At 28.3% G+C, this 22657-nt stretch overlaps 3 protein-coding genes across 10 annotated transcripts; 1 reads left to right on the top strand and 2 right to left on the bottom strand.

Moving 5' to 3' along the window:
• The first annotated feature begins 409 nt into the window (after window positions 1-409).
• Window positions 410-3002, top strand: LOC101256422 (tryptophan synthase beta chain 1-like). Its single transcript, XM_004248350.5, has 6 exons — window positions 410-1002; window positions 1084-1443; window positions 1759-2077; window positions 2152-2266; window positions 2476-2570; window positions 2662-3002. Exons 1-6 carry the CDS (start codon window positions 691-693, stop codon window positions 2841-2843), a joined length of 1383 nt encoding a protein of 460 aa, XP_004248398.1. The 5' UTR covers window positions 410-690; the 3' UTR covers window positions 2844-3002.
• A 2785-nt stretch (window positions 3003-5787) lies between these two features.
• On the bottom strand, window positions 5788-12688 carry LOC101256132 (homeobox-leucine zipper protein MERISTEM L1). Of its 7 annotated transcripts, none has more exons than XM_069290596.1 (14): window positions 12319-12688; window positions 12015-12077; window positions 11664-11796; window positions 10986-11265; window positions 10760-10877; window positions 10034-10222; window positions 8946-9356; window positions 8765-8866; window positions 8219-8419; window positions 7967-8135; window positions 7596-7867; window positions 7189-7284; window positions 6246-6614; window positions 5788-6100 (listed from the first exon to the last, which is right to left on the bottom strand). In XM_069290596.1, exons 4-13 carry the CDS (start codon window positions 11207-11209, stop codon window positions 6258-6260), a joined length of 2139 nt encoding a protein of 712 aa, XP_069146697.1. In that variant the 5' UTR covers window positions 11210-11265; window positions 11664-11796; window positions 12015-12077; window positions 12319-12688; the 3' UTR covers window positions 5788-6100; window positions 6246-6257. The 7 variants fall into 7 exon arrangements, with proteins under 7 accessions (XP_069146697.1, XP_010327237.2, XP_069146696.1 ...); XM_010328935.4 differs by having other exon boundaries at window positions 11647-11796; window positions 12319-12634; XM_069290595.1 differs by having other exon boundaries at window positions 11640-11796; window positions 12319-12609.
• Window positions 12689-19734: 7046 nt separating this feature from the next.
• LOC101255634 (CRIB domain-containing protein RIC10) lies at window positions 19735-22513 on the bottom strand. Of its 2 annotated transcripts, none has more exons than XM_004248347.5 (5): window positions 21993-22513; window positions 21688-21753; window positions 21408-21505; window positions 21083-21170; window positions 19735-19986 (listed from the first exon to the last, which is right to left on the bottom strand). In XM_004248347.5, exons 2-5 carry the CDS (start codon window positions 21743-21745, stop codon window positions 19793-19795), a joined length of 438 nt encoding a protein of 145 aa, XP_004248395.1. In that variant the 5' UTR covers window positions 21746-21753; window positions 21993-22513; the 3' UTR covers window positions 19735-19792. The 2 variants fall into 2 exon arrangements, with proteins under 2 accessions (XP_004248395.1, XP_004248396.1); XM_004248348.5 differs by having other exon boundaries at window positions 21688-21776; window positions 21993-22394.
• Between the last annotated feature and the right edge of the window lie 144 nt (window positions 22514-22657).

Here is a 22657-nt window from a genome sequence, read left to right on the forward strand (position 1 = left end):
TTTCGTTAAATGAAGGGTATAAGTGAGACGTTTTGTAACGGCAGAGGTATATGTGAGTCGTTTGTATAACGGTAAGGGCATATATGAGCTACTTTTATAATGAGGGGTATATCAGCTCCAAATGACAAAGTTAAGGGGTATATCAGACCCTTTTCCCACATATAAATGATATGGCTATTACAAGAGTCGAAAATAATATTTAACCACAATTAGTTGACCTTACAATAGATTAATTACCGCTAAATATGTTTTTAAATGTAACTAACACTCTTTGTATATGTCTCTATCATTGCAATTAATTAATACCAGTAATGATTTTAACACTCTTTGTTAATATGCATATTCTTTGCCACTAAAAGTAAAAACTATTTTACATTTTAAATACGAGCCAAATGTTTTCTCCTTAATTGGACGTTATGGAACGACAACTCAAATTAATTAATGGAGCTTCAATACGTATACAGAACAACTAGTCGAAAAACCCAAAACAAAATAAACACAACCAAACAGCCTCATGAAATGAGGTCTATATAAGTAAGTATATCCTATGCCCAATTTCATGCAACCCTTTACATAAACAACTAACCTACCTTGTTGGTCCCCAATTACAATATTTTATCAAAAAAAAAAAAAATTATACACCTGAGATAACAACTTAGGATTTTTTTTGTTGTTGTAACAAAAGACATTATGGCATGTAATATTAATGTTGAATCTATTCTTGGACAAGGAATTTTTGCTACTACATCAAGCAAAAAATTACAAGCCTTCCCATCTCATCATACTTATAAAGCTAATGTTATTTCTTGTGTAGCTATTGGCCCAACTCCAATTCCACAATTACCATGGAAGTTAGTTTTCCATGAAAAAGAGAGACAATCATTGTTAAGCAATGAAAAATTTGGGATTTATGGTGGAAAGTTTGTCCCTGAGACACTAATATCTCCTTTAACAAAGCTTGATTATGAATTCAACTCTGCTTTGCGCGATCCTCAATTTCAGGTTTGTTAGAATGAAAAGTTTAAAGTTAAATTTGTGACTGTTCGTTCCTTTTATTTTAATTTGTTTGTCTGGTTTTGTCAGATGAATCTTCAAGTAGCATTAAAGGACTATGTAGGACGTGAAACTCCTTTATACTTTGCCCAAAGACTCACAGATTATTACAAGAGTCTTAATAAAGGGATAGGACCAGATATATATCTAAAAAGAGAAGATTTAAACCATGGTGGTGCACACAAAATCAACAACGCTATTGCACAAGCTATGTTGGCTAAGCGTATGGGTTGCAAAAATGTCGTGGCGTCCACCGGTGCTGGACAGCACGGTGTCGCCACGGCGGCTGCTTGTGCCAAACTCTCATTGGAGTGCACAATATTCATGGGAAGTTTAGATATGGAGAGACAACCTTCTAATGTACTCTTGATGAACCATCTTGGTGCAAAGGTACATATTTCACTTTTTGACCAATTATTGGACCTACGTTTTTGTAACATAATTAATTTAGTCCCTGGTACGATATTTGACTGAATACAAAATTTTAGAACTTTTTAAAGTTATATTTCTTGATTGTGTTTGACTGAACACAAAATTTTAAAACTTTTTGAAGTTAGATGTCTAAAGCTAAGGAACATATAGTTTGTTGAGAATATAATTGAATGATCATTCAAAATAATGTAATTTTGGAGAATCCAATAAGAACGTGACAACTTATTCAACATAAGTTTAGTATTGAATACTTATATTGTTACTATTGAATAGGTGAAATGTGTTGAAGGAAGTTTCAAAGATGCAATGTCAGAAGGTATTAGAAATTGGGTTAACAATTTGGAGACAAGTTATTTCTTAGCGGGTGCAGCCATAGGACCTCACCCATGTCCAACCATGGTTCGTGAATTCCAATCAATTATTGGAAAAGAGACTAGGAAACAAGCCATGGATAAATGGGGTGGCAAACCACATGTGTTGGTGGCTTGTGTTGGGAGTGGCTCCAATGCGTTGGGTTTGTTTCATGAATTTATACAAGATGTAGATGTGAGACTAATCGGAGTCGAGGCCGGCGGGATCGGTCTTGATTCAGGTAAACACATTTAGACTAACTTAATATAGTCATAAAAATTCGTAAATTTAAAATTCTAAATCTATCACTGACAGGTAAACACTCAGCAACTATGGCTAGGGGTGAAGTTGGAGTGTACCATGGTGCCATGAGCTATTTATTACAAGACGAGGAAGGCCAAATAATTGGACCACATTCCATAGGTGTGGGGTGAGTTTTCACTTTCAATCTTAAATATTTTAGTACCATTTTACATCGACTAATTTCTAACCACATATAAATGATCCATCAAAACACATCATCAACATGATAAAAATGACAACACACTAGCTATAACGTGTCAAATTACACTAATAATATATATATATAAAAGGTGTGTATGATTTAAATTTGAAGTAAAATATTGTTTAACCATGCAGATTAGAATATCCAGGTGTTAGTCCAGAGCTTAGCTATTTGAAAGATATCGGACGTGCTGAGTTTTCCACCGTAACAGATGAAGAAGCTATAAAAGGTAATTAAATTATCGTAATATATATAACTTTTTAACGAGTTTAACTTATGTATACTGATAATATAATTTTTTTTTTTTTTTTGTATTGCAGCATATAAACGATTGTGCATACTAGAAGGGATATTTCCAGCCTTAGAATCTTGTCATGCTCTTGCATTTCTAGACAAACTTTGTTCAACTTTAAAGGATGGTGAAAAAGTGATTGTTAATTTAAGTGGTCGTGGAGATAAGGATGCTGAGGCGGTATTTAATCATACACCAAAACATAAATGAAAAAAAAATTAGATTATTTTTTTTTAGGTTAGAATTTTATAAGTAAAATAACTTATTTACTTCTATGTTATTCTCTTTAGTTCTCTAGATATATAATAGTGACGTGATAGTAGTCTTCTAAGTTGATTGAATGCAAATTATTTGGATATATAGAGACAAGCCATATGTGTTCTTATATAATTGCTTAAAGATGATAAATTGATACAATTAATATAAATGCCAAGTAAATTTGGATGACTTGAAGAAAATAAAAACACATGATATTATTTGATTAGAATTTTTTTTTTTACCTTTTTAATATTTATCTAACACGTGTTGAATACTTAAACAAAAACTAAGTAAAAGTTTTTATGTTTCAATGATACATAAAAAATAGATTAAAATGTCAAACTAAATGTTAAGCTCAAATATTCATAATAAAATATACACCATTGCCCAAGTCTATATATATAATTAGAAGATAAAGTAATTCATGATCATACATACATTGTATATCATTTGTTAATTAATGTGATAACAGGGTTTGAATTTGTAAATTACAATATTCAACTTGCATTAAAAAGTTACATTTTTTAAAAAAAATATAAATTGCACAATTCATTATTTCTTAGGGCTACAACATTTTATTCTGCCCTTTCTTCTTTCATAAAAAAATTAACATGTCTAGTTGAATTCTTCAGTCTTCAATATTATTTTATGGTTCACAAATCAAATTCTTATCTTCTTTTTGGGAAAACATTAGATGACACGATCACTGTTTTTCAAAATGATAATGACCAAAACTTTAAAAAAAAAAAGGGAACGGGGCTTCAATTATGATGACTATGGAGTGAGAAAACTTGGGAATTAACACTATAATCAATAAAATATTTAGCAAAAGTAATATAATTACCGTTATATTATACTTACTCCATCTGTATCGTTTGTCATGTTGCGCTTTTCGAAAGTCAATTTGACTAATTTTCAAAATTAAATTATATCACATTTATTCGATATTTTAAGCAAAAAAACTAGATATTCTAAAACTATATGAAAAGTACAATAAATTACAATTTTCGCATATTAATTTGATAAAAAAAATACATTTTAAAATATAAGTCAAAATTTTTATAGTTTGACTCTAAACTATGACAAACAATATCGGACAGAGCGAGTATTTAGTAATAATAATAAACACTATGAGTATTTATAATCACCATTTTATATAAATGTCGTCAAAAATATAATTAAGAAATCAATTCAAATGAATTAAAAAAAATATTCAAGCAAATTAAAACATAATATAAAATAAAGAATTTATCGTGTAGAAATAAAGAATAAGAATTTTAAGATTTTTATTATTTATTTTTACACAGTATTGTTTTATTTTGTCTTTTAGACTTAATTTTTAAATATTCTGAAATGAAATAATATTACTAATTGAATTAACAAAATATATATCTTTTATAACAAGTAAAAGAATTAACTAATCTGTAAAGAACTTAATTTAGTTAAATTATGGTTCTGGATATTTATAAATCAAAAGGTGGAAAGAGGAGTATCGTTGAACCAAAAACAAAGATGGATATAACTAAAATATTTTAAAGTCATTTCTAATAAGTTAAATGAACACTTTTCTATTTTATTTTCTGAATTTTAAGTCCCAAAACTTTGTAAAAATACAAACTACTATGAAGGGAATTGAGTGCTATGATGGACTTACCAGTATACATGAGATCACCTTATAAGGCTCTTTATGATACACTATTAATTCCATTGGCTACAATATCTACAAAATTTATGGACAAAATCCCAATTGAAAATTTGCGCAATACGGTATTTTATTCACATATTTTTTTTTGCATTGAATACGACTTCTTTAGTAAGAATTTTATTAGTCATGAAAGTTAAATTGAATCAGAATGGAACAAAAAAACACTCGAAGAATCAGAGAGAAAGAGGATCTAAAAGTTATTTCCTTTGTCCCTAATTATTAATTTATTTTATATTTTTCGGTTGTCTCTAATTTAACAAATCAAGAAAGGATAATTTTTTTACGTGTTATACCCTCAGTTAATTACTTTAAAAAAGGTACAAGTTCTTGAAAATCTTAAGTTTTCAATTCATCAATTTCATAATTAATATGGATATAATGGTAAACAATACTATGACCATCATTGTCAATATAAAATTCATGTATTCAAAAATAGATTTGTCAATTCAAAAGTAGACAAATAAATAAAGACAAAGGGAGTAAAAATAAGAAAATTAGATTGTCAGATTCAAAAGTAACAGTAAGATCTCTGTCTCCAAAAAAGACACGAAGATTTTCTAAAAAGTTTCTTGCTCATTACTTATGAATAAAACTTTTAAACTTAAGCTTCTATTTTTCACGTAGTAAATAAGAAAGAGAGTCTAAACTATGAATTGAGGATGACTTTTGAAATGGTATATAGAAATTATCTTATGTTGCCTTAGTTCAGATGTGATTAAGCTAATAGAAGATGAATGGAAGAAACTCAACAAAGAACATTTATATATCATGAATCAATTTTCAAAAGCTTCTATTAATTCTGCAAGAATGGTCCCTCTTATGTATAGTTATAATATAATGATAATCAATCTCTCCCTATCCTCCAATAATATATTAAGTTTATGTTATATTATCAAATTTATCAATGTGAATAAAGTATAGCTAAAGGTCAATATGAACCCAAAAAGTTTAAGACTTCCCAATCTTAAAAAAGGATGTATGTATGTTAAAGAGAAAATAAGTTGTTTTTGTCAACCAAACATAAACATATATTTTTTCCATATATAAAATTGAGACAAAAGATCAAACACAACAATAATTATATCTCAATCACAAAAAAAAAATTGTGATTGATAATATAAATCATCATACCTCATATTAATTTATTTAAGCTCATAAACATTTACCCACAGAGAAGATTTTGAACATATATTCGACAGAAATTTAAATAACATCCTGAAATTTATAATACTTCACAATTTATCGCAAAAGTTAATTGTTGGAGAAAACACCTTCTCCACAAGTAAAAGAGAAACCAAAACATTTTTTTTAACCAAAAAAAAAAAGAGACTAGATTTAACTAATTGGAAATTCAAAGAAATAAAAGAAGGAAATTGTTTACATCAAGATAATTAACTTGAAGTCAATACCCGAACCTAATTACTTGAGGTGCGTTCTTGACTTCTTCCCTTTTTCCACAACTACAAATATATGTAAACTCATCCTTCTTTTTTTCTTTTTCCTCCTACAAATTATTTAAAAACAGAATATTAATTAACTTATATATAATATATTTTAGATGAAACAATCACATAATTCAACATCATAATATTTATGTAGCATAAATATTTTTCTTTAAAACAATTAAAATAGAGAGACGAGCATGTTACCTTAGGTTTAGGCTAGGCGTTTTCGCACGTTATGGAAGCTTTGATCCTTTCAACAGTACACTTGATTAGACTATTAACAGTTGCAACTGATCCAAGAGAGAGTTTTGCTGTTGGAACAGAATCAACTAGTATCTGAAATGCAACGGTCAATAACGAACCACCAGCAGTATTACTATTCTCAGCATTACTAGAGCCATCGGGGAGTATTGCAAAACCCGAAGGCAAAAGAGCAACATAGTCGGGATCACCACCACTTAACACCACATTCATGGCAGCAATATCAACCGGAGCATAAATAACATAAGATCCTGTGATGTCTAGGCAACTCTCTTGGAGTATCAACATATTATTCTGGCTTGAATTACCACTCTACAAAAAGAAATTCACAATTTTATTTATAACAAGTTCTTATCGACGATATAATTCTCCTAGTCAATAACACTTCATCAAACTAATTTAATGTGAGTCATAAAGTGGATGTACTAACATGACTAATCACAACTATAAGTCTAAAATAAAATCTTGTCAAAAGCGAATTCAAGTCTACTATGTTAAAAGTTTCGATATAAATTCGATAATCATTAAAGAATTTGAGCAACATAATCAGTAACATATAGATTTTTTCTTACATTGTACTTAATATTCTTGATCTACATGTATTCAAAGGATTACATAATCAGTAACATATAGATTTTTTCTTACATTGTACTTAATATTCTTGATCTACATGAATTCAAAGGATTACAAGTGTGTCCATACCAAAAAGTGGCTAATTTCATATGAATTTACCAACATGACTAATCTTGACTATTAGTGTCTATGATGCTCAGATTCTTTGACAATGTGTATTGGATCCTCTATAAATATTGCGATTTTAAAAGAACGATACGAGTACGATAATATTTTTAAAAATTCTGAGCAATAAAATTAATAGAGAACTTACGTTAACGCGCAGTAGTGAGACACTGTTACCAGAATCACGACCATTTGCAATATGTGCCATTTCTTGAACTAGACCACCATTTGAAAGTATATCCCACTGCAAACATAAAATGGATGGTCAAATCTCTTGAGAAATATAATTAAATAATAAATATACTTTAACATTATATCAAAAGCCAGCAAAGGTTCTGATATCAAATCTCACCACCAGCTGGCTTAAAAAGAATTTCTACATACTTGACCCATGAAAAAGAATCAGACCCCGCACGTGAGGGGACATTTATATAGAACCAATCTTTCGTGTTATGTTATATGTTGTTTGTAACAACAAATTCGCTATAGCAATAAAATAAAATATCAAAACAAACGACGTTGTTACTAAAAATATTTGAGAGAGCAAAACTTTACCTCATTTCTAGAATTTTCATCCCTAAGAAAGTCAAAGACTCTCTTAGTTGGAACTGGCATCCAAAATGAAGTTGCTGCACTTAAGACAATACCAGGAGGCCTGCCTGGATCATCAATGCTTTTTCTAGTCATAACTCTAACATCATCAGCACCACTTCCAGATAATGTTGTCCATGTATGGGCAGTGGATGCACCAACTCCAGCACAAAAACTCATCACCATCCTCTCAGCAAGTTTTAACATACTCTTTCTACCTTCTGGACTCGTAATAACTACATAAAAAAGATCAAATATAAGAATAATTAACACGTTGACGCGATTTGAACACTACTATGTTTGTACACTGATTCAACAAATGTGTTTGTACTTACCATCTCCAGTTGGGATGTTACTAGCCATAACACTTGCAAGTCGTTCACATTGTCTTTCTAATGTTGCAACCCATCTTTTTGCACCAAATGCTAGACCTGAATCAACAAGAGGTCTATAGATGTTGTTGACCGCTCTATCATCCACCTCAACATGTTCAATCCACGTAACCTAGTAACATATCATTAATAAATAAACTAACTAACATTGAATTTAAATCATCTCCGTTAAAGATTTTTTAAGACTAGTTTTACCTTGGAGTAACCATTAGGCAATTCTTGAATTACGCAACCAGATGGCCTTCTTCTACAACGTGACACTGAAGTAGACCGCAAATTTTCCAATGAAACATCAACCACTGCCCAAGTTCCATCGCCATGTTGCTTACAATACCTAACGAAATAGTTCTCCCGAGTTGGAACAAGTGGTGAGGGGACTTGAAACTCCGCTGTCATCTAAAATTGAAATAAAACAACCTAACGTTACGATGGAAATAATAAAGTATCATGCAAAAAGTAATCAACTAAATAAAAAAAAATAGTAACAAATAAACATTGCCATCACATCACCATAGGCAGTAAGTACCTAGGTGTTATGGGTCTGGCTTGACATCTCATATGCCCATTCTACAAAAGTTTAAAGACTATTGAAAAGGAGGACATAGACCATTACCTCAAAAATATCAAACACATGGATCGTAGTAAAATACGATGATCCTCTAGACATATATAATACGGAATTGCAATACTAAATAAAACTAATAATCACATCGGTTAATAATAAGAGAAGATCATATATACCACTTGCAAAGCTCCATTGTAGTTTCCTGCAACCCCAGTAGACAAAACTTCCAAAATCGTTGATTTGGACACTATTCCAGTGAAAAAGTTTGTCCATTGACTCTGCCCCAAAAAAAAAAGACGTCTCACACAACTGACTCTAATAAAGTTTTAGAAACGAAAAGAATAGTAAAACAAGTACCACGTCCATCAAAATCTCAACCAAATGAAGGTAATCGATAATGACAACAGCTGATTCCCTTGATGCTTCTGATTTTAAACCTAGTGATTTTGGTCCGATCCCACGAGGAAATGTTCGAGCATATTCCTCCTCGTTTAATATAAGGTCATTATTATCTGAATTTTGATTCATCCATAAAGGTTCATCGGTTTGAGCCAATCGAATTAGTTCCTCCATGGCTGCAACAGCTAATTCAATGACAATTGGTTTATCAGCATCAGTTGGTCCAGAAATTGATCTAAGAAGATCACCAGCACTAGTAGTTGTTGTGAACATTTCTCCTAATATATTCCCTCCAAGTGATGGAAGTTGTGGATAGTTAAGCATTGGTTTACCAACATATTTTGCTGCAATTCCAGATATCCTGTCAATCTACAAAAATATATACGTATTATTCAGTATAATTTCACTAGTAAGATTTTTAAACAGAGTACTGATATATACGCAAAAAAACATACCTCTACAATAATGTTTGACACCATTTAGAATGTCTAAACTTTGTAGTATTATAAAAGGAAAGGATATTTTTTGAGGATCGAAGTTCTAAACATATGATACATTTTTTAAATCACGATATTCTCAAACATGTAATATTAATAAAAAATCATTTTATCGAGGATAAAATGAAAATACCAAAATAAGTTGTTTTAAAAAATGTAGAAAAATAGATTAGACATTCTAAATGTAAACAAATTCACATAAATTTAAAAAAAAAAGTAAAAATATATAACAAAAAGTGACTCACCAAAGTATATGGACAAAAAGAATTAAAAATAGTGTAATTTTTAATATGGTCATATGTTTTAATTACTCAAATAAATTTTGGATGCGTAGCCCATTTAATGACGATTTGACCATCCCAAAATATACCACCTCCCTTTATTCCAAAACTGTAAGAAGCTAATTTTTATACAATTCTATTTTTGAGAAATACTCACTATCTATGAATTTCACTCTAAAAAATTGGAGTATGGGTAGAGAAAGGAATTCACCGATTCTAAATTTTGAATCTGTCACGAATTAAAAGGGCTAGGATTTGATTATTTTACCTCTTCTCTTAGACGAGCATTTTCGATCCTCAAGTGTTGCTCATCAAATGACATTTCACCTATGGCAGCAGGCCCGCCACAATTTGGACATGTTGCAGTGGTAAGTGCTTCTTTATACCTTATATTTTCGGCACGAAGTTTGTCATTCTCATTCCTCAATTGTGTGTTTTCATGTCGTTCATGTTGAGACTGCAAAATACAAAAAAAAAATTAAAATATACAATTAAATGTCATTAAATAAAAATTATTTAATGGATCTCATAGTCAATTACATTGAATACAGACATTTAAAGCTAATCTAAAATTTAATAGGTTCTCTACCAAAAAGGAGGGAAGATGCAACTTATTTAGATGGTTGTTACGTATCATTTCATAATGCACCTATTAATTTTAATAAAATCATTGTAATGAATATAATAAATTGCACTATCATTTTCTGCATATTTAATGTCACACATTAGCAATTTAAAAGAAAAATCTATGACATTATAAAGAAAAATAGAGTACTTGTTGTATAATTCTTTAAAAAATATTATTTTAAATAAATAAGAAAACAAAATTATCAGGAAAAAAAAAAGAAAGAAAGAAATATGACTACACCACACTGATCAATCGCTACATAAAACAAGACTTTTCCTTATGACATAATAACGAATATAAACAGAACAATATCTTAAAATTTAAGTAACAATTTGAACAAAAAATACATATAAAAAGTCATATTACCTTCATTTGAGTACGTTTGTTTTGGAACCAAAACTTGACTTGCAAAGGCTCTAATCCTAATCTTTTCCCCAAGTCTTTTCTTTGTTTATCATCAGGATGTGGACATTCTTTAAAAAACCTATCAAATGATTAATTGGAGTACTAAATTATAACTATATCAATAATGTCACAAAACTAATGTTATGTCCATATGAATTATAAACGGATAAAATGAATGAATGCTTACGACTCTAACTCTTGAATCTGATGTTGTGTATGTCGATGATACTGCTTCTTCTTGGGACGTTTATTAGGATCTTGATCATCTCCAGACGCACCACCTTCCATGATATCAGCACCCGATTTGGTCTCAAATTCATCGTCTCGAATTAAATCAAGCTCATTTTCGGGTGTTTTACGGGTCATATCGAGCAAAAAATTGTGGCTATCGAACATGTTATGCTGAAACATCTTGAATATTTTTTTGCACCTTCTTGCAAAGCTAATAATTCACTTTTAATCTGCCCCTAAAAAAAGCAAAAGAAGATAAATTTAAGAAAAAAAACATAAAGAAATTATTTGATTCTTGAATAAAAATCTACTTTTTGATTTATTTCATCTACATGCATATATAATTATGACATGATTAAAAACATAAAATGATGTCCAAAAGTGCAAAAATAATAATAAAATTGAATAATTCAACTTGAAAGGTCTTTATTAGTACCTAATAACTCAAGATCCAAACAGATCTCAACAATTGGAGAGAGATGAGAACGAACGGATCTTTTTATCTTTTTTTTTACTACTCTCTAGACAAAGAATAACAGAGAGAATTGAACTCACATCTATTGTATAAAAATGATTCGTATAAACATTCGATGTTAAAATTACGACTTACTGAATACCTGTTACCTCCTATTACCTACGATGAAATTCACCGCTTGCCAGAAACTTCATAGTGATGGAGTTTACACCATATATAACATATATGACATAAGCCCTTCAAGCCATAGCAACAATTTCTCTCTCCTTTGTTTCTATATATGTTGATATATCTGTTTGTTTAGTAAGAAATTTTGTTAGGGCATAGAGTTTTTATAGAATCTCTAAGGGGATAAAAATAATGTAAAAGAAAAAAGTTTTACAAGTCAAACAAAAAAAAAGACTTGAAACTAGAAAAATTTAGCAAAAAACAAAGATAGAGTTGACATAGTGTGAACTCAAAAACTAATATTTTTTCACTGTTAATTTTTTTTTTTCAAAACTTAGGTACTTGTATATGATATAACGTCCACGAGTATCTAGGCAGAGTCCAACTTCACTGGCATTTCTATTTCTGCAAAATATAACGGAAAAATGAAAAGGTAAGTCAAATACAAGTGAATTTACAACTATTTATCTATTTTGCTCGGACTCTGTGAAACTAATGTTATATTTGTATTGGATCTTTAAAAATATATATTGTTCCTAAAAGATCGGATAATATTTTTAGAAAATTCGAACAATATAGTACACTTATAAGCTAGTAAAAAAGAATTCAACAAATTCAAGAAGATGATAGTATATGTTTGACTTACATGAGTTGTAGAGAAGCCTTGTGACAAAAGCAAGAACACACCTTCTTCTTCTTTTTTGTTGTTGATGTTATTAGGGTTTTTGAGAAAATGGTTAAATCTAAGTTTTGACAAGAAGTACTTTTTGGAGAATGAACATGTATATATTTTAGTGAAGCTAGGTTGAAATTGAACACTTTTCTTGTGACTAGAATTTAAGAAGAATAGTTTTGAGGCTAAGGATGAAAGAAAAAAAGAAAGAGAAAGAAAGTGTGAAAAGGGGAAGGTGAAGAGGTGGGAGAAGAGATTGTGGAAGCAAAGGAGTTAATGCAAAGGGTATAGAGAGGATGAAATAGCATTTATGACTTGCTATAGAGGTGTTAATGTTGTTGTTGAAGAGAGAGAGGAGGAGGAAGGGGCGGTTGGCAACTACTATAATGCTTTCATTTCTTTTTTTCTTTCGTATTCGGTGTTTGATATTCGTATTACTTTTTTCGTGTGTCAAAATAAGTGTCTTAAAGTAACTGATAAAATTATCATGAGTTCAATATTCATATTACTTTTTCGTGTGTCAAAATGAAAATCTTGAAAAAACTGATAAAATTATTATGAGTTCAAGCCTTGAAAATAATTATTAATGAAAATACAAAATAAAGCTTTGTAAAATATGTTCCCTTTTTCTTTGTAAAATATATTTCTTGTGTTAAAATGAGAGTCTTGAAGTAACTGATAAAGTTATCATGAGTTCAATATTCGTACTACTTTTTCGTGTGTCAAAATGAAAGTCTTGAAATAACTGATAAAATTATCATGAGTTCAAGCCTCGAAAATAATTATTAATGAAAATATAAAATAAAGCTTTGTAAAATATGTTCCCTTTTTCTTTGTAAAATATATTTCTTGTGTTAAAATGAGAGTCTTGAAGTAACTGATAAAGTTATCATGAGTTCAATATTCGTACTACTTTTTCGTGTGTCAAAATGAAAGTCTTGAAATAACTGATAAAATTATCATGAGTTCAAGCCTCGAAAATAATTATTAATGAAAATATAAAATAAAGCTTTGTAAAATATGTTCCCTTTTTCTTTGTAAAATATATTTCTTGTGTTAAAATGAGAGTCTTGAAGTAACTGATAAAGTTATCATGAGTTCAATATTCGTATTATTTTTTCGTGTGTCAAAATAAAAGTTTTGAAGTAACTGATAAAATTATCATGAGTTCAAGCCTTGAAAATAATCATTAATGAAAATATAAAATAAAGCTTTGTAAAATATATATCTCTAATCAAACCCTTTTTTAAATCATATGCATAATATAAACTTTAGTGCATCGGGCTACTTATAATATTAAAAAAAATATGTTTCAATTACTAAAGATGAAATTAAAAATCTTTAACATATTTGAAGGGAAAATCATGAAATTTAAATGATTAAAATTTGTACAGTATTTTAAAGAGAGAAGATTCATATGATAAAAGTAAAAATATATTGATGGTATCGAAGAGTAAATTAAAATTTGTATTTTCCTGAAAATCATATTAAAGATGAATCTGAAAAGTAAAATAATATTTATTAGAATGAAATAAAATAAAAGAGAAAAATAATAATTTTTTTCTACATATTTAGGGGTATGGACTATATGGTGAAACGATAATTGCTTCTTTTAATTCCTAAAGCAGACACCTTACAAGTTACAGCTCACATCTAACTGGATTCGAGCCTCTAAAATTTCTAGCTATTTCATCATGGAAAAATTATTTGAATTAGTGATTTCGATTTATAAACTAGAGTCTGTTTGATAATGCTATTAATAGGAAGAAAAAAATACTTAATTATGTTGAGATAAAAGTAATTTCTAGAAAAAATTAAAGTATTGAGTTAATCAGTAAAACTCTTTTGATTGGAGGCAGAAGCAACTTTTCTAATATTAGAAAAAATTAAAAAATTCTGTTACTTGACAAGGGCATAGTGCAAAAAAATAATTTTGCCATCTTATGGTAGTACCTTATATTTATTTATTTTTTTGGTGAATTTTTTAATTATTTCACTTGACATTTCTAGTTATATTTAAATTATTAATTTATTTCTTATGTGTAACATTGATTGAATATTTGAATAGGTACATTTTTGTTTAATAAAAGTAAAAATTTAACATTTATAATAGATAATTAAAATAATTCACTTTAAAATAATCTTAATATTTGAAATACATAGATGTTTGTCTTCTACATAATTGGACTCTCACAAATATTTTTTAAAAAGATTACTCAAATACAATATGATCTTCAAAAGCTTTATTTAAATGAACTAGTTAAATATAAATTATTTTTTTTCGAAATTACTTTTTTAAAATGGTATTTTAAAGAGCGTTAATTTTTTATTGCAATATCAAACATGCCCTTACTATTTATAGCCATACTTTAAAAAAATTATATAATGTAGTGAAATCATGCATATATGTTATACAACATAAAAAAATTGTCTTACTACCTAATATAAAAAGTATAAATTACATATGACGAAAATCCATTTTTGATAGGTAATTTTATTTTAGTATTTTCTAATTTTGATCAAATAATACAAATTCAATTTTTTTTCAAAAAAAAAAAAAGTGACCAATCAAATCCAATCTAAAACCCAAATTATAGGTTCCTAATAATTTCTTACTTTATTTAACTAAAACAAAATAAAAGAGTAAAAGATTATTACCCATCAAATTCGGGTTTTGAATTTGGGTCGGGTATGGTTAATCTTTTTTAATTGATTTTGTATTATTAGATTTTTAAAAAATAGCAAAAAGGAATTATCCATCGAAAGTTAATCTTTTTTATGTTAGTAAAGGCAAAGTTATGTAATTTTCGAATTAAAATTTTTTTCTCTTTTTTCCTAATTACTTGTCTATTTTTTTCTTTTATAATTGTATCTAATTACTTGTCCGTTTTGACAAATCAAAAAAGGATAAATATTTTTTAACTTATTAACCCTCAATTAATTACTTTGAAAAAGATAGCACTTCTTAAAAGTTTTAAATTTTTAATTTATCCACTGCATAATTAATGAGTTAAAAGGTAAATCACAATGTTAATAATTATTTTCTTAATAGGTGTATCAATTAACAAATAGACAAGTAATTAAGAATAAGGGAATATAATTAAATAACTTTGATGAAAAAAACTCATAGTTTAGTTAGCCATCTAAAAAAATCATCCTATTTTTTTCATCATAGATCACGTTTCACTTAAGAACATTAATAACAAGAATTTTTCATTAATGAATATTGATTGCTTACTTTTGTAGTTTATTTCTTGTCTTCGCGAAGGAAGACTTGAATTGAAGAGAAATTATTAATTTTGTACTTACAATTATTGAAAATTTAAAAAAACAACCGTTTACTTAAATAATTGTTATCTTCTGTATTCAGATTAGCAAATCAGAAAAAATCAAGGCTGAAAAGAAAAACATAAAAAATTATCCGAGTTCATAGAAATTATTGTGTCGTTAAAAAATTTAATCTCATCAAGTACCCGAGGTTGCAGATTAATTTCTCCCACGATAAAACGGATTAACCATTAAAGAAATAGCAGTATCTCAAACTTCGATAATTTCAACAAACTCAAAATGACAGCAACGAATCACACACACAGACACGATTGATCGATTTTGTCTTGTAAAAAATGTATACAAGAAAAGGGAAAAATTTGATGCAAAAAAATTAGAGAAAACCTCTCTATTTATAGCCAACAAAGGATAAAGGTCGCAAGTCTTTGAAATCAAGACAACTTTTCACAAAGATCACACTCCTTTGGAAAAGGCACAACCTTTCAGACGGTCATAACCCTTTAGAAAAGACACAGTTTTTCATAAAAGTCACGATCCTTTAAGAGAATCGCAACCCTTCATTTTTTGTTCACACTTTTAGAATCCACCAATAACTAAATTAAAAAATCAAGATTTCTGATCATCAATACATATTGTTATAATCTTGAGTGATCATTTAGTGAGTTCTTAATAGTGTTAGAAAAAATTGACTTCTCTTACACATTAATACTAACAAACTATTAAAAGTTGATAGTAATAGTCTTTTCCTAAATGATGAGAACATTTTTTAAGAAGGTGAAAAAGAGGTTCTCTTAGTTCTAGTAAGAGAATTTTAGAAATATTTATGGGACACACATGTTATTATCAATAATAATTGTATGTTGGTTGTTATGTTATCGCTAGAAGATCGATCAATACTAATAATGATCTTCTAAGGCTTAAAGTTCATTAAATTAATTCTAACTTAATGATGGACTAGACTATGAAATACAACTTGTGTTATAGGAGTAAATATATAAGGTTATGGTCCCAAATCAAACATATGATATCATTTTTAATATTCTATCGTTGGAAAAAATGGAACAACTTACACGCAAGACAAAATATTACTATGAAATTCATTATCTCCGTCTCTTAAAATTTGATCTCAATAATGTATATTTTTTTTTATAATACTCATATTAATTTATGTATATCTTCAATAGATAATATTAACGATATAATAAATAATTACCTACTAAAATAATGTTTATTTCAACTTTTATATTTAATTGCTAATTGGAACTCCCACTCTAATAATTTATTCAAAAATTATCGATTATGTTAATCCTTTTTCAATAAAGGTAAATTAAAATATTTTTAAAAAATCAGCTTTAATTGATGTACTTAATGGTGGAACAATCTAAGTATCTATTATACAAATTATTCTTGTGTATCTTCTTACTTTATTCCACAATTATTGCTTTAATTTTTAAAAGATATAGCTCTGTGTTTTCTTTTGAATCAAAGTATATTCATAGCCATGTATATTTATTTGGTAGGAGCATTTATGAAAATCATTGAGAAAAAATTAAGCCATAATTAAAGGGTATGGTTTAGATATTAAGGCTTTGTGAGAAGATCAAATTAATGTGTCCTTAAAAGTCAATTTTGGTGACAACTGAAAATATAAGCCATTTATTTGAGGACCACAACAAGGTGTGGCAAACTGGATTTCAATCAAATGTGAGTGTAACAAAAAAAAAAACTATTTTTTGTTATTATTATTATTATTTTTCAAAATAAATATCATTTTCGTAAAAAATATATATTTGTCTCAAAATCGTCACTTAAAAAATTAAGGCAATAACCAATAGTTACTTTCATCTATCTATCTATATATATTTGCATATTTAATTTTTCAAGAAACATTTAATTAATAGAGACAACTTATTTAATATTTTCTCCGTCCTAAAATATAGTATTGCTTTAGTAAATATAACAATTTTTTCAAAATAAGTTTCACTTTAACACTTCAAAGACAACTATGTGTTTCTATTAATTAAAAAATGACTTCTTCTTAATAGTGCTCAATTTTCAATACACATAAAATTTATTTATAATAATTTTAAAAATTAATCATATCAAATTATTATTATTTTAAAAGTTAAAAGACAATCTATTATTTCCATTCTTGAAGCAATTAAAAAGTTCTCAGTCTTTGCCTAATGACTAATGAGGACAAGAAAGTGCCTCAGCACGCAATGGAAATAAATTTAACCAAATTTGAACCACATTTATAATATAAAGAACATATATAAATTGATAATATAAAATTATATTGTAGGTAAATATAAATCGATCTTATAACAGAGTTTCCTTTAATTTAAAAAAATCGATTATTACAATTACTATTTGTTCCAAACAAATAAATACAACACATTCTCTTTAATTAATTGTTACGTCATCGATCATTCTTAATATAACATTTTTAACATGTCAATATTATTATATATTATAAACATTAGTATAGATAAGTATTAGAAAAGAGATATAGCTAGATTCGAATCTAAATCTCGCAAATAAATTTTTTAGCTTGTATCAGCCACATAATAATGTATATATATAATTTCTTTTTTGAAGTCACCAAGTATACGTGCAACACAGGGTCCACTTCTCCCTCCCAGCCACTTATATAAGTTGCTTGAAAATATACTAACAATAATAGTACATTTAATGAAATCTCAAAACTAAGAGAAGTCTTGAAAGAATAGTGTATATACAATGCTATCCTGGTTAAGGAAAAAACAATTTTTGATTAACTCTCAATTTAAAGTAAAAAGCATATCAAAACATGTATAAGAGAATACATTAGCAAAGAAATCATATTGAAAATTGATAGAAATAAAAATAATAACAACAATAAATAATACGATAATCGGAACAATGATGGTAAATAAAAAGTGTGGGGGCAGAAAACCAGCTGGACTGTATTCCCAACAAGAGGAATTGGGGGTATAGTGTATTAATTATTATATGGAAAGGTACTTGCCTATATTTAAATTGGAATTTAATTTTGTTATGTTGTCTTTGTTATTTAAGACAATCAGAATTTAATTTCACCCATTCACGGGATTTTCCACAATTAATAGGCTCTTATTCGTTTCAACTTATGAATCTTTTTTTTTCCAACCAATAACTAAAAAATAATTTTCAAAGGAAATTAATGAATGAATTAACATGAAAAGGGAACCAACAATAACTTTGATGCAAACAAATTATAAATCAAAAAATCAGTACAAACTTGATTATGAGATTTTTATATGGATACTTAGTAGATATATATTGTTTAGATAATTAGTTTAAAAAATACATGTCTGTTTGAAGAAATAATTATAAATAATAAAATATGGATGTGACCTGCTAAGTCGGTCTAATCTAGCCTTTTATGTGATGGATATCTTGCATAAATGTATACATACAACATTTTATCTTCCTCAACGAAGCAACATTTTTTCATCTCGACTAGCACGAATCTCCTATGAACACAAATCCAAATTTTAAAATAAGTTCCTCTCAGTATTTCAATTCTTTTGACATATTATTCACTTTAAACAATCACGATCGCGACAAGATCTAAAATTTGAGCTTAGAAGCTCTTCAATGGCCATCCAAACTCAAATCTCCTCTCAAATTTTTTAGATATAAAATTCTGTTGATATTTCGGTTTTTTTGATATATTACTCACCCAAAACAATTCACGCAGTTGAACCCACGGCCCTCTCAAAAATTGTATTGGGATAACCATTTAAGGCCCACACAAATAGTAGGCTGACCCATTCTAGCCCATCATATTTAAAGGGCCTTATTTATGTGATGGGATTTTCTTCCACATACAAAATCGATTGATTTACAACATATGAAAATAAGTTAGTAACAAGATCCATTTATCATTTTGATTCTACATTTCCCCCCCAAAGCATGTCTCTACATTTTTTGTTTCACATTTCTAGCCCCTTTTTTTGTATTTCTCAATTACATTTACAACATTATGTATCCCTTTTAGGACGATTTACGCGATTTTCTATCCCTCCTTCTCGTTCTCATCAATGCCTTTTCAGAGTTTGATCAACGTCATGAGAATTCTCAAAAAAACTTTGATAGGAAAAATCAAGATTCATTTTTGTTTTTGGTTCTAACATTAAGCCACTTCTATATTTGTTGGTTTGGATTGTTCTTTTACAAATTTAGCCTTGGATTTCGATGCCCTTGATGATGAACTAGATTTTGGTGAGGACTTCCTCCTTCTTTGCTTCTTAACATTAACCTCCTTATTAGTCTGATTGTCCTTGTTAGTCTCAGATGTCGATTGTGCTTCATTTGATTCTCCAACTCCTTTCAAACAAACAACCAATGAAAAAAAAAGTATTGAGTTTTAGCTTTTGGATACTAATAGCTAAAGAGATTCTTATACCATCAAGTCCTTTGAAAACCAATTACATGTAACAATTTATATAAATGGAACTATTAACCTAAAAAATAATACAAGTAACATAAATACAACATGTTGAAATTCAATGAAAGTGTGTGTATATAAGTTAACTTGACTTCCAAGTGAACTAATCAAAAAGCTTGATCAAGATAAGAGCTCATACTATTGGTTAATGGCATTTTGATCTTGACATATATAGTTTATTCAAATTGAGGTCTAATTAAATATCTTGATAAAACATTCAAAGAGGTGCTAAGTACATATAATGTTAATAAGATTAAGTGATTTATTTATTTGCCTTTAATTTTAATAGAAAAAATTACTCAATATTTGTATTGTATTATAAGATGCCACATAAAATAATTACTACTTTAGAGGGCACCACATAAAATAAGCCAATATATAGCCTACCATCCAATAATTTGATTTTGGACAATAGAAAAATTGTCCCTTTCTAGGGCCTATTTAGACATCTCGTGAAGGATGGGCCAAAATATTTCCCCGTCTTGAGGAAAAGTATATAGAAATTACGTTTATTAAGAAATCAATATATATAATGTGTAGTTTACTAAATTATGTCTATTTAATAAATGTTTTTTAAATATTCAACACTATTAATAAAGTTTGAAAATTTATAGTACTAATTTTTTATCTTTGAATTTCTAAGGTGGTGCTTATTTTGGAACAAATTTTTTTAAGGTGACATTATTTTTGAGACGTACAAAATATATTATCATATTTTTTTTTCTCAAATTAACTAAAAAGGAAAAAATATCACCGGTTGAATTTGTATATTTCTCCCAACAATAATACAAACATAAAATAGGACAACATCTAGACCAGTGTGGAAACCCTAGTTGCCATTGTCTGATTAGGACACTACACATGTGATTGAAGCCAACATATCAAATATTCTGTTTAATCTTTAAGTTTTGTTTTAAGGCACATTTTGATCAATAATTAAGGGGAAAAAAACATTTTCTTAATAGCAATGATTACCTTGAGAAGTCCATGGAGAAGGGGAAGAACCAGAATTAATACCAATAGAAGCTGCTGCAAAATCAGGCCCTTTCTTGAATTGATTCATCTAAAATAACAATTTGTTAGGCATGGCAAAACTTTGTTAAAGAAAATAAATATCAGATTAGCTCAATCGTAAAAGCTAGCTTTACGCGTGTGTTCTTCAATATCAATTATCTAAAACTATATAAAGGATTAATTATTTTTTCCCTCAACAAACATGTATAGGACACTAAACAAAGGTTTAGTACAAAATGATGAATTTGTGGACCAAATTAACATGACTGAGAAAATGAGAACATACCCAACTTGGTGCATTGCCAGATTGGCCATCCCAACCAATATGTGCCACATGTTTAACATCAGTTGGACATCCAATTTCCAACTCCCTCTCCTTCACAGCTACAAATCAATTTTCACCATCATCATACATGTCTCTACTTTATTCGAATTGTTAAAAAATGTTATTAAATACGTGTTAAATCAAATCGTATTGTACATTTAAAAAATCCTATACGTGTTCGATAACAATTTGAAAAGCTTACGCAACATAAACCTCAAAAGATAAAATCTTTAGGCAATACCAAAATTATTAAACATATATTTGAATCCTTTGATGATCCCCTTCATCTTGTTTCCCATGGAAGAAACTACAAAATCCAAGTCAAAAAACCTGTGGTCATAAAATGTCAATAAATCATTCCCTAGCCTAACCTAAAAGGCAAACACATGGAAAATATTATAAAAATGATACAATTAAAAAAAAATAGAAGAAAAAAAGAAAGGTTTCAATCATTCCCTTGCCTAACCAAGAACATGTTCAATTGAACCTTTATTCCAAAAGTCAAATTCTGAATCTGTCTCTGAATTCTGAATAATAGTATAGTACCTTATTAAAGCGACGGTGATACCATACACGAAAATGTGAAAGAAAAAAAGAAAGCTAATTCTCCTTCCCTTGGCCTTGCATTTTCCATTACCTTCTTCCTAATGATTTTGATATATAAATGTGATAAGCATTCATGAAGAAAAAAGAAAAATCAAACTAGTTGATCCATTAAATATAAATAAATAAATAAACAAAATGTCAGAGTTGAATGAAAACAATTAATGGTGTTATTTTCTATTGTTGAATGGATAGTTTTGTATAGATATTCAAAGGAGGGAGATAGAGAGGAGGAAAAGAAAGAGATAAAGAAAAAGAAAAAGAGAAATGAGAGATGTGGCCAACCACTAAAAAAGAAAGGTTGGGAGGTAAACTTTACAAAGAACATTTAAATACAAAACTAATGTTTTAGAAATATTCCTCTCCATAAATTTTATATTGTGTTGTTTTTTTAATAATCCCACTTATGACTTTTTTTGACACTCCCATATGCCATTTTTTAAAAAGGAAAATATACCTCTAATACCTTTTGTTAGAAAGCAAACAATCCATATATATATATACCTTCTTGTTTTACAAATGATGTAAATAATATCATGTAACTTAAAAAAACTATCCCATTCATTTTATATATTTATCGTTTATTATGATTTGAAAGATTATAATAT

Source organism: Solanum lycopersicum, chromosome 10 (genome assembly GCF_036512215.1).
Source record: "Solanum lycopersicum chromosome 10, SLM_r2.1".
In the NCBI taxonomy this organism is placed as follows: domain Eukaryota; kingdom Viridiplantae; phylum Streptophyta; class Magnoliopsida; order Solanales; family Solanaceae; genus Solanum; species Solanum lycopersicum.

Bases quoted from the DNA above. Each gene is read 5' to 3' on its own strand.
- LOC101256422 (XM_004248350.5), top strand. From the start codon at position 691: ATGGCATGTAATATTAATGTTGAATCTATTCTTGGACAAGGAATTTTT. The intron at 1,444-1,758 runs GTACATATTTCA...ACTATTGAATAG, and splicing joins TGAACCATCTTGGTGCAAAG to GTGAAATGTGTTGAAGGAAG. The intron at 2,078-2,151 runs GTAAACACATTT...TATCACTGACAG, and splicing joins CGGGATCGGTCTTGATTCAG to GTAAACACTCAGCAACTATG.
- LOC101256132 (XM_069290596.1), bottom strand. From the start codon at position 11,209: ATGTTTCAGCATAACATGTTCGATAGCCACAATTTTTTGCTCGATATG. The intron at 10,878-10,985 runs GTAAGCATTCAT...ATCATTTGATAG, and splicing joins CAGATTCAAGAGTTAGAGTC to GTTTTTTAAAGAATGTCCAC. The intron at 7,285-7,595 runs GTAAAGTTTTGC...TTATGTTTGCAG, and splicing joins ATGAAAATTCTAGAAATGAG to TGGGATATACTTTCAAATGG.
- LOC101255634 (XM_004248347.5), bottom strand. From the start codon at position 21,745: ATGGGAAACAAGATGAAGGGGATCATCAAAGGATTCAAATATATGTTT. The intron at 21,506-21,687 runs GTATTGCCTAAA...ATTGATTTGTAG, and splicing joins ATATATGTTTAATAATTTTG to CTGTGAAGGAGAGGGAGTTG. The intron at 19,987-21,082 runs GTAATCATTGCT...TTTGTTTGAAAG, and splicing joins TTCTCCATGGACTTCTCAAG to GAGTTGGAGAATCAAATGAA.